This window comes from Mus musculus, chromosome 16 (genome assembly GCF_000001635.26).
Source record: "Mus musculus strain C57BL/6J chromosome 16, GRCm38.p6 C57BL/6J".
NCBI lineage: Eukaryota > Metazoa > Chordata > Mammalia > Rodentia > Muridae > Mus > Mus musculus.
In genome coordinates, this window is record NC_000082.6 from 60,603,149 (window position 1) to 60,615,008 (window position 11,860).

At 38.7% G+C, this 11,860-nt stretch overlaps 1 protein-coding gene and 1 long non-coding RNA gene across 4 annotated transcripts in view; one reads left to right on the plus strand and one right to left on the minus strand.

Moving 5' to 3' along the window:
- Epha6 (Eph receptor A6) overlaps positions 1-7,763 on the minus strand; it is a 969,479-nt gene extending 961,716 nt beyond the window's left edge. For 2 of the 3 annotated variants that reach the window (XM_006521787.3, XM_011245826.3), the window contains exon 1: positions 1,716-7,763. Coding sequence is in view for 2 of the 3 variants with exons in the window: in XM_011245826.3 (XP_011244128.1) it covers positions 1,716-2,100 (385 nt within the window). In the remaining variant the exon portion in view is untranslated. The remainder of the gene's footprint in view (positions 1-1,715) is intronic. The other variant, NM_007938.2, reaches the window with a different exon arrangement.
- On the plus strand, positions 3,568-11,116 carry Gm9017. The gene is made up of 3 exons (XR_384917.4): positions 3,568-3,682; positions 5,884-5,956; positions 7,603-11,116. It is a non-coding gene; the product is annotated as a predicted gene 9017 (long non-coding RNA).
- The last annotated feature ends 744 nt before the right edge of the window (positions 11,117-11,860 follow it).

The following is an 11,860-nucleotide window of genomic DNA, read 5'->3' on the forward strand; positions in this document are numbered from 1 at the left end:
GCATGCTTCAGTAGAATGGTGCTTTATTTGGGGGATGTTCATATGTGTTTTATTTGTCTGCATCCAGCCAGGGCCTAGGATTGATGCTGACTTACTTAGGTACTACAGGCATTAACTATCAAGGAAATCCTAGGCTGGAATCACTTCAAACTTTGTAGTAAACTTGAATCTCATAGTACACACATGTTTAATTCCGGTAGTTGACAGTTCTAGTATTAAAATATATCTGATGTCCTCACTCTTAAAAATTGTTTCCTTTCAAATGAAAGGGCAAGTAAATAATTTCAGGTTATTTTTTTTAAACTCTTTGTATTTTCACAGGAGTCAACTAAACTACTTCTGGGTAATTAATACCAATAATCCAAATGAGGGATGCAGTCTGAAGAGAGTGGAATTATAACTGTCACTTATGTGACATGTCAAACTCACAGGGATAACGTTTTTTTTTTTTTTTTTTTTTTTTTTTTTTTTTTTTTTTACCAAAAGAAAAATTGTGATTGCATTTTGTCAGATAAAAAGTAATAAGTAAAACACATCAATAGTATTGCTTATAAACAGGAACATCTGGATAACTATTTCCTTTCTAGATAAAATAATATGGCCATACGCGAGTATAACAAAAGTAAGCCTTCGATGTTTGGCTTGTCTTCCCTCAACCTCCTACCTATCACACACAAAGCACACTATAATCTGACCTCTATTTGTACTTTCAGCTAATGTTCTCTAGAACATTACACATAGATCTTCCATAATAAATGGAAAACGTAACTGATCAACACTGTATTACATTTGAAGTCTGTGTAGAGAGTCTTTGCTAACAGGTGACATATTGGTGATCCTACCGTATCAGTGAGAGCATCCAGCCAGGTACCTGCTGGAAAACTTTTATGGCTGTTTGATACCTAGTGTAAAATCAATCAAGAACATGCAGGTAATGTTTTCTATATCTTTAAACATGCATAGCAGGGATCAAAATAGATACATCTCATGGAAGACTGAGTGGAAGTAAAGAAAATATTCAAATATTTTACATGCTTCTCATCATTTTTTTCCCTCACACAATGTTTGCCTTCCTCTTTCCACTATCCACTGATAAAGTCCTCTAAAAATTGGACAGCAACTAGACTTTATGAATCGATTATTCATAACTTGGAATTTCAGATTTAACACTTGTTTGCCCAGTTCTTTCAGAAGAGAGAAGCACTAACAGCGATCCGTGAGCATCTGTTCTATGGATATTTTCACGAAGTAAATGGTAGAGTTCAGAAACTAAGATAGGGTAAGGTCGACCCATAGTTACTGGAGGAAAACAGGCTGATCATTGGTTACAGGTGTATAGAAAAAAGTCATGACCTTTTTTTTGTAATCTGCTGTGGAAGAGAATCCACACGTTGCCATTTAGTGAAAGATCTCCATGAAGCAGTTAGGTCTGTGCCATGAAGCTTGACCTCCAGTGGAGACTGCGCAAGTGGGAGCAATCAGGCAACTGCCAGGAAGGAACCCAAGTGCTGAGGATGTCTGAGCTTCAGAAAGAATTCAAGAGACTGAAGAGATCAAAGCCCCAGGGGCCCGCTGGACCCGGGTGGTCTAATCAGGGCTCCCTGGAACTCAGAGTGTGGCAAGTCCAGAGGAGCTGACCCAGGGACAAAGTTACCTGCAGTAGTGGACAAGTGTACTCGGGGCACCCTCCTCCAACCCTTCTGTTTGTCCCTTACCTTGGTTGGAGACGTGACTGCAGTCGCCGGTCCAAGCCGTTAGCAGGGGCAAGAAGAAACCAAATTGCAAAAGAAATTCCCGGACTTCGCAGCCCCCCATGGCTCTGGTTGGTTCTCTTCTCCTCCTTAAAAAGAAGTGGCAGCAGCGCAGCCAGGTGTTCCTAGTAGCGTGGGGGTCCTGAACCAAGCTCTCTTCTTCTTCCTCCTCCTCCTCTTCCTCCTCCACCCGGTCCGCAGGGGAAGTCCCGGGGCGCCCCCCGCGCGAGGCCCGGTGCGCAGGGCACGAGGGTCCAGGCTGCCCAGGTGCTGGAGCAGCTGCTTGCGGGGACGATGCTGCCTGCGCCGCCGGGGAGCTCCTGGCGGCTGGAGGCGAGGGGAATTGCATCCACCACCGTGTCCCGCTCGAGCGAGGACTATTCACTTGGGCCCAGGAGAGCGCGCGCGCAAGAGCGAGCTCAGGCTCTAGTTTGGGGGAGGGGATGGTGGACGGGGGAGGGTGGCTCTAGGCCGGTACTGGGGATGGGTAGGGACGTTTGGACGGGTAGTGAAGGTGCAGTTCTGGGGACCCAAGTGCTCTCTGCATCCAAGTGGGCACTTACAGACCCCAGAGCAGAGGAGGCACAGCAGATAGTAAGGGTAGTCTGGGCATCCAGAACTTTCATGTGTCTGGTGTCTGGGAAACCCAGCGACTGAGGCTCAGCGGGATCTCAAGTGGTCCCTGGGAGGGGCGGACTGAGCACTCAGCCTCTTGACTGAGTAGCCTGGGCTGAGTGTCGCCTCGTGACCACCGACTCGGCGGCATCTGCGCCGCCCCCCTCGGCCGTAGCAGCTGTTTATTGGGTATCACGGAAGCTACCTTAGTCCCCCAAGCACTTGCGTCCCCCCTCCCCCATGTAACGATGTGCTCTCAGCTCTGGACACCACCTTTCCCTTGGAGACATTTCTGCTACCAGAAAGGGTGAGGGTTGCAGGTCAGCGCTCCTGGCCCCGGGGCACAGCTTGGCGAAGGTAGTGGTCAGCCCTGACGTGTCTGAGTGCTAGCCTCCCAAACTTGGCCACCGAGGTTTGTGGCCACCTCTCCCGTTCTGAGTCCTTGGAAAGCATAGGGAGAGAAGAGGCTACAGAGAGGAGTCACTGAGCGCTGGAAGTCTACTGGTGCCTGGCGCCTTGGCTTCCCCAAGTCTTAGCATTCCGCATAAGGTGGTGACTTCGCCATGGAGGTCATTAGCATCTTCATAGCAGCTTTGGTGCGGGGCTTCCAGGGGCCTGGATAAGTCTGCCTTTCCGCGGTGGCGTCGGGCTAGAAGCTGGGAGCAGCCCAAGGTCTGAGCAGTGCGTGGTCAAGTCCAAGGCAGCCCGCGGGGGCCGGTGCGCTCTCCTTGCTCCGGATGCCCCTTCTCAATACCCTGTCTCCCAGGTCCGGGCTCTCCTAAGCCGGTTCACTGGCTACTTACTTGGTGGGACCCCGCCCTGGGCCGAGGCACGGGACTAGCTGATGGGAAGTGGTGTTGCCACCTGCAGTCTCCAAGCTGTCGCCCTGCTGCCGGCCGAGAGGGGTGCGTGGAGGGCAGGGCCCTAGAGCTCTGCTGAGCTCGGTGGAGCCGAGCGATCTCCCGTCTGACAGCAGCTGTGGCTCGGGTGCAGCCAATTCGGCGCTAGAGGGGGTTAGTAGACAACAAAAATTCCTCCACTGCTCGCAGGTGGAAGAGCAGGCTAAACCTGCGGAAAAAGCTGAAGGATGCTTTCAGGTTAAACTTACAATGTTTGTTAAGGCGCTTATCACTGGCGTTGGATTTTCTGTAGTGTATTTGTTAACATTATTATCGTTTTCTTTATTGAAGAGGAGCAGATTATCAAGCCTGAGTAAGGCTTTTTTTTCTTTTTCTTTTTCTTTCTTCAATAGCACTAGGAAGGGTTTTTGATGACGCTGGAGAAAAGTGAAGCGAATTTCAGAGGATAATTTTCAGGTGGGTGGAGGGTTCAGGTCGGGAATAGTTGTGACAGGAACCTTAAATGTTGTAGGTCTAGGGTCAACGTTTTACCAGGAATGCTGGAAATGAAAGCAGGGTTTCCTCGGATTTCCGCGCTGCTCAGTGCTGTTTGTGGCTCGGATCCTAGTTTAAGGATTTCAGTCCATGCCTTACAGTCAATCAGAAGGAAAGAGAGAGGAGCAAGGAAAGCTCAGAATCCAAAAGAGTAATGAAACGTGCAAGTGGGAACCACAGGGTAATGACACTTTCTGATTGGTGGCTACTCTCACGCTCATTATGAATTCATACACAGCTTGTTTTCAAAGATGTCCATGCCAATTTAAATGCGTGCAAATCACACCTACAAAGATGGAGTTCCTATACTCGTGTTTACAGTAGGGTAATCTGATTTCACTACTCATATTTCCAGTGTTACTGATACTAACTAATGACATAGGTGCTTGTAAATTCAATTTAGTTTACTCACTCAGGTGTAAGGTAAAACTCTACATGAGTGCAGCACCTGGCATTCTGCCTATCTAATGATTTCAGAGTGTATAACGAATATGTTGGTGGACTGATGATAAATCATAATTCTTTTGTACATTTGCTCAGTGGAAAAATGAACATAATATCAGTATCACATTTATAAATGAACATCTAAACTCAAGCTTTCGTGTTTTATTTGAATGGTAAATTTGAAAGAGTTGGTTATAAACAATTGAACTGTAAGAAGCTTTTCTAAAAATCATATTAAATGGGAGTGATTCTAATGAAAAGAAAACGAAGAAAGGAAAAGAAGAAAAACAAAGGTGTGTGTCACTTCCCAAGTCTCAAGCTCAATTGCACAGCAAAATGCAATGTATGAAACAGAAGTTTCAACATAACTCTGACATTTGAGGGAACTGAACTTCTCCTGTATCAGCTGTTTGCCTTGTCTGAATTATTTGTTTAAATACGCCATGGTAGAGCGTCACAGAATATGTATTGTGTATGCAGATGATGACTGTCTTATTAATTTTAGCTTTTTAAGAAAAAAAACTTCAGGATTAAGCACCTGTCATATGTTTAGAAATACTCTGATACTGTCTCTTACTGTTTTTTTTTTTTCAGAGATAAAGACATGGTAGTTTTTGTCATGACCATTGATCATAGACAGTCTTAAGGACATTCTTTTAATAGAAGAGTGAGCCATGACTTGGAGTCTGTCTATTAATTCCAACTTGGTAGTAACATTTTTTAAATAAATCAATTTGTCCATTTCTATCCTCACCAAGTATACATACATGTATTACATTCTAAAGGTTCCTTACCAAGAATATATACATATATACATTCTAAAGGTTCCTTACCAAGTATACATACATGTATACATTCTAAAGTTTTTTTTTTTCCATATGCCGACTTTTCTCCTCTCGGGGGAGAGTTAATGGTAAACTATTTTGTATGAATAAAAATAATGTGCTTCATAAACCTGCCTTGGAGTACTCAGCCCTAAACTAGGTGGGACATCTACATCAAACTCCTCCTCTTAGAGGTCAATGAACCTGGTGGAGGAAGAGGCAGAGTATAAGAGCCAGAGGGGAAAGAGGGCACAGAGATAATAAGGCCCTCTCAACCAATATGAGCAGAACGCATAGGAACTCAGTGAGACCCCATGCAGCATGCATGGAGCCTCTGTGAATAGAGTGTGGCTTCTAGTTCAGTGTTTTGTTGAAATTCCTGAGGGTCTTGCTTCCTGTGTCATGTCCTAGGGCTCTTTTCCTTCTGCTGCTTTATCCAACTTTGATATGATGACTTTTTTGTATTATGTTATATTTTATTAGCACTTAAAAGCCTGTTTGCTCTCTAACAAGAGACAGAAATGGTGTAGGCCCAAATGGGAAGGGAGGTGGTGAGGAGTCCAAAAATCATGATATATTTATGTGAGAAAAAAATCTATTTTTCAATAAAATAAAAAGAAATCATCACTAGGAAAAACAGTCATGAGTATCCTATATGAACTAGATGAAATTGCAGGAAGTGGAGATCCACTTCTGTTTTGATATTTTGGCAGTGTTTTATATTTGCTGACATGTGACAGTTTCAAAATTATAAGCCGCTCAAAGAACCAGATGCAATATTCATGTAGATTTATCTGCACTTGTCTATTTGAATCATACCCATATTCATAAAAGCATTCATGTCCCATTTTTCAGAGCTATATTGTTCAGAATTCTTTTGTATTCCTTCAGAACATTGTTCTTCAAGATATATGGGATCGGGTTTCAGGTAAGAAATGATTAAATTTTTATTAAGTGAAAGATATATGACAAAAAATTCCAGCCCAACGATTCACTTAGTGTAGAAATAACAGCCTTCACAATGCCTATTGCTATTTGCTTTGTAAAATGATGAAAAGAGTGGAGATTTAACCTGCAATTAATTCCTCGAGGGAAAACAAGAAGGATTATGCTGTTTAATCCACAGCATGTTTCAAGGCTGGAGAAAGTCTCAAGTATGTTATTCTGGGAGAAAAGTAAATTAATCAATTTACACCAGTAATTTGCATTCTCTAAGGTCAAGAAAGAAGAAGCAAAAATAAAGAGTTCTGATCCTTAAAGATGTCACGAAATATCTGGTTTTAAGGGATTAAGTTTTCACTATGGATATACACAACTGAATGATACTTTTTACTGGTACCAAAGTCAGTGACCTGCTGTGGACAGTAATATATTCAGGCCATCAAATTTAATATATTAACTAAGGAAAGATTGGCTTGTATATGGTCTAGCATGCTAAAAGTATAAGAAAAATTGAACAACTAATGTAAAAAAATCTACAAATACAAGTACAGCTACTTGAGGTTTCTAGCTTAGAAACTATGTGTATATTCTCTGTGAGCAAAGAATTTCTCTAATTTTTATACTATATAAAGACAACACACTAAAGATCAAGTCCAAATAGCTTTCCTGCTTTTTATATATTTCAAGACATGATATTAAATAAATTAATATTAAATCAATGTAGCATACTATTTGATAATGAATGTGTACTAATATAAATAAATTTAAGATTTGTGATTTCTTGCTTTGTTAACTTGGAAAATTTTGTATTTAACCACAAAGGATATCAAAACCTAACTTCAAACACTGTAAACTTCATTACATGCTATGGAATTGAACCCTGAAATAGGATTGGATCTCTTTATGAGTTTTTGTACTTAGGGTGATTAAAGACAATTTTTACAATAACTCTGAGTAAAAAGATGTAAAAATATGTGGTATGTTTATGTAGTAATTTATAATGTTCTATTGGCAAAATTGTTGGTAGTAGAAGTTTTGAGTAGTCTTAGAAAAATTGTTATTCAAATATTCTTTTTCTAGTAGAGATGGAGGTAGAAATTTGGATTATTCTAAAAAATCCATAAGTATGTCATTTTTTAAAAGGTAAGCATATAATTGCCTTTAAGCACAAATAAAATCTGAGTATGGTGGGTCACCCTTGTGATTCCATTATTTACTAGGCAGAGGAGTATAAGTGTGTATTTAAAGCATAATCTGGGGTTACGGTCTAGCCTGTGTTACAGAGTCTGTCTCAAATAATCAAGTAAGCACATCATTAATCAGAAACTTTGTTGTGGAGATGCTTTTGAAAATTTCTAATGTTCTTGGGAAAATCTCATGAATGCAGAGTTAGGCAACAGTAAAATAAATGTGTTTTTCATATTAGTGATGTAGTAGTTCTACAAAACTTTTTTTATAATTATAGTTGGAAATCTATAGTTAAATTCTGTGAAACAAACACATTATGGTTAGAATAATATGGAAGTCCTCACATAAAGTGCATATACTAGGCACAATAAAATGTCACTGGGATGCTATAGCTCATTCAGAGTAGAACGCTGTGACTAAAACTTCTTTTTCAATTTTTCAAAGTTAAAGTACAAGAAAACATGTAGAGGCTCAGAAGTACCAAACAGAACCCTGGTGACAAAAATTCTGAAATATTTTCATAGAAGAAATTTGGGACAAGCTCCTGCTTCTGAGATATATCTCGAGTTCACTCTTCTTTGTCTAATGCATTATGGACTTGGATTAATTAGAACAAATATGATTTGCATTGCCGATCTCTAAATACCTAAAAAGTATACTTCATAACTACTATTGAAATGATAATATTGCTAATAAACTTATGCTTATGTATCTGTCCTTGTAAAATCTAGATTGCTTTGTTATTTCTGGGGCAGCACACAAAGCTTTTCAATATTATTTCAAGTTATTTTTTTTTTTCAATCAGCGGTTGCCTGTTTGACATTTAGAAAATGCTAGTTAATGATATTTACTTTTATTCGGTGAAAACAAAGTGGTTTTGACACAGCTGGTCATTCTGGTGCTTGGGAGATAAACTAAATGACTTGTTACCTATAAGATGGAATAAATTTACATCTTATCACTTAAAATCCTCTACATGATTTATGCAAATTATTTTGTGGATAGCATTGTATATGCTACTTAGTGGGATCTATTTGAATAAGTCCACAGTTGTGTAGCCTTTAAGTCAATATTTGATGTAGGCAAATGGGCCCACATCAGAGGATGAACCTCACTACACCAAGAGTGTGTGAACTCAGTAAAGTAAATAGTTACAGTGATGAGGAAGGTATGAGCCCTTCACTACCAGGTTAAAATTTTTGATCTGTGTTGGATTAATCGGCATTCCTGTATCAGATTTAGAAACTCAATCTCAGCAATTTTTGTATATTTTCTGTGACTTTTGGTACCAATGCAAGAGAGAATATTGATTTGAAAAGCAAAGTAGATAACTATTTTAGAGTTCCTGATTTCATTGAAGAGCACAAATGTATTGTGTTAATATCATCTATGAATACATATACTTCTCTTTTATTAATAGAAAAGCAAAATTTCTGAATGAAGTATGTATATATGCTTCCTCTAATTGCATAACATTGTCAGAGTAACCAGACAAGAAACTGAGACACCATATGTTTTCACTGATGTGTTGCCTCTTCCTCTATATTCACTTCTTGTGATTCTTTTCTTTGACTCTTCTTGTTTGGTTGTTTTGTCATATTCAGATTTGGGTTGTATTTATCTTATAGTACTGTATTTTATTATATTTCCTTAGATGTCTGTTTATTTTCTGAGGATAAACAGAAACGGTGTGGATCCAGATGGGAGGCCAGAGGGGAACAACTGAGAGGAGCGGGGGTGGGAAAACTTATTAGCTTACATTGAAAAATTATATATTTTCAATAAAAGTAAAAAGCTCGCCAAATATCATGTCCTTTTTTGATATTTTATTAGATTAGTGAGATGAGACAGAAGTTGATCTCTCAAATAGAGCTTTAATATCTTAGAAAATTAATTCAATTATATACACATTATTTACTTAATGTGCCTTCTTTTGAATGTCATAGTTTTGAAATAACCCAGAAGTCATCATACCCCATGCCCTGCACAGTATTCCAATTGTACTGCCAAGGGTCCATTAACCAAAGTGTCAGAAGATGCAGAAACCATAGTAAATGTCCCCAAATACACATCCCCTGAGAGATTTCAAAGAGGTGTATCTGTTATTTTATGTTACACTTTGCTCTTAGTTTGTTTTGTCTTTCATCCCTGTGATTTTTGCTTAAACAAATAAAAGAAAATCATATTTTGTCCTGGCCATATTTTTTTAAATAAAAAACTGCATATGCAAGTCAGGATCTGTTTCCCACCTGTCACTTACATCACCCCAAAGCATTCCACTTGGTGGCATGCGAAAGCCTTAATTTGTCCTTAGATATAAAGTTAGAAAATAGTTAATACTACTTTACAAGTTGCCCAGTTTCCCAGGTACTAGATGAGAACTAGTCACCATAGCCTAGACATTCTGGCTTCCAGCTTTGCTTGTCATTGCTCTGTCTCCTCAGTCCCACAATATTCACCACACTATAAAAATTCTGAAATACATAATTTACATGTATCTGCCCATTTACTGATTTATTAAAATCTTAGTAAATCTGGTTTAATTAAATTCCCATTGCAGAATGATTTCAGTGAATCACCTTCCCAGTTTAAATTCCCAAATGGCCTTGTCCTTATTTGAACTGGCCCATCCTTGGCACATTGGTGACTTCCACGACATTATTCCTTTTTTTCCGTGAAGGATTTCTTTTAAGTAGAAGCCGTCTTCTGAAGTCTGAACTCATCCTTACTCATCTGTTCTGTTCTCTGCTCCATCTGCAGTCTCCTTTCAAGTCCCAGGATAAATGGTAAACAAAGCAGTGCTTGCTCACACAGAACTTGCACGGACTAAGTACTTGGTGTGCATCTCACACTGCTGGGAAAGTATTGCACATGCTAAGTTATCTACATCCCTGTCTGTAGCCTCATTTTACCCATCTCAGAAATAGTGTTTCTAAAAACTCGTGAGTTCTAGTGTAATGGCAAGCAAAGCATGAGTTTAATTTTTTTTATTAACGAAATGTATTCTGTGATAGGTTCACACATTTACATAATTCAGTCTGTTGCTCTCACATCTTCTCTCCCTCCTTCTGCCCTCTTTACCCCTGTCAATCTTTCCTCATCATTCCTGTATACCCTTTCCTCATAGTCCTGCCTTATTTTTTTGTTTTGTTTTGTGGCCCACTGAGTTTAACAAGGGCCATGTGCATGCCCATTTGGATGGATTGGAGTTCTTTCTTCTGGGCACAGGATAACCATTGGAATCATGATCTTATAACAGGTATGGTTGCCTGTCCTGGACAGGCACAAAATGAAGCTTGGTCACTGGTGTGGGAGGTGATCAAAGGCTGTCTTTTTCAATAAGCTGCAGGTACTAAGGCAGGGTGAGTCATTTCTTTACTTGATATCTATATTTTGAAGAGTACCCCATCTACTTTTTTTTAAGGAAGCTAGGGGATAATCAAGAGAAGGAGCTTTCTACAGTTGTTCTGTATGGACATAATATTGAATCAATCTGGTATGCAACAAAAGTGAGAGATCAATACATTTCTTATGTATGGTTATTGCAGTGAGGATAGGACTGTCTAATAATCTACCTACTGGTCCATGCTATATTTTTAGTGCTATAAGTAAACCCAGAACCTTATTATAAAGGCTACAATTCACATTTTAAAAGCCTATTCAAGTCATAAATTTAATATACACTCAGACTATGTAATACATTTTTTATCTGTCTTTTTTTGTGGTATCTTTCATTGTTGAAATACATTTGTCTCTTTCAAGTCAGAATTCTAGAACCTTGGTATTCATTGTTTCCATAAGATCAGCACAGATCACTCAAACAAAAACCTATATGTAAAAGACATCTATTAGATTTTATTCTTAAATAAAGGTATCATGATGTTGGTGATTAATGAAAGTTTAGAATATTGATTATATTTTCATAAAATTGAAAAAAATAGTTGTGAACTTTACACATGTATCTTGTGTGATTAAAATGTATAGGCTGTCTGGTATGTGTATGTATGTATGTATGTATGTACATATATATAATAACAAATGGTTTTATTAAAATATTATTATTTTGAAGGCTAGATTTGATGTTGTCAACTGTTTATTAACTAAGCAAGTATTAAGTATTCTGCACCCAGTGTAATTATAACAGTATCAGTAGTAAGATACACAAATTCAAATTTGTAGTGGAAAATTTCCTCAGACCTTCAGCCAGACAGAACAAAATAATTTCATTGAAATGCTAACCATAGATGCATGAGTCTACATAAACAAGAAAGATTTGAAAGCCAACAATTAAGGACTTGTAGGTGTGTCAGTCTCTTATGAAAATGAAGTTCTTATCACATAGCTAAAGACATTTGAGTGGCATGACTTTTGTTGTTGTCACAATTTAGGCCATCTCTTCCTCTTTAAGGCTTCTCCATTCCTCCATCAAGAACCGTCTATGGACCCTGTTCTGGCTTGTAACTTATAAACATCCTGATCCAGGAATTATATACATGACAGACCAGACATGAACCATCATACACCTGTCTTAAAATTATTCTTTCACTTTTGAAAGTATGAGAATGGCATAAGAATACTAAAGAATACCAAAGAATTTAATAAGGAATTGGAAAAAAATAACCTATCTCTATAAAAATAAAGATAAAATATGGATAATGTAAATAAAATACTATATAAATATATAAAATAATAATATAAATGA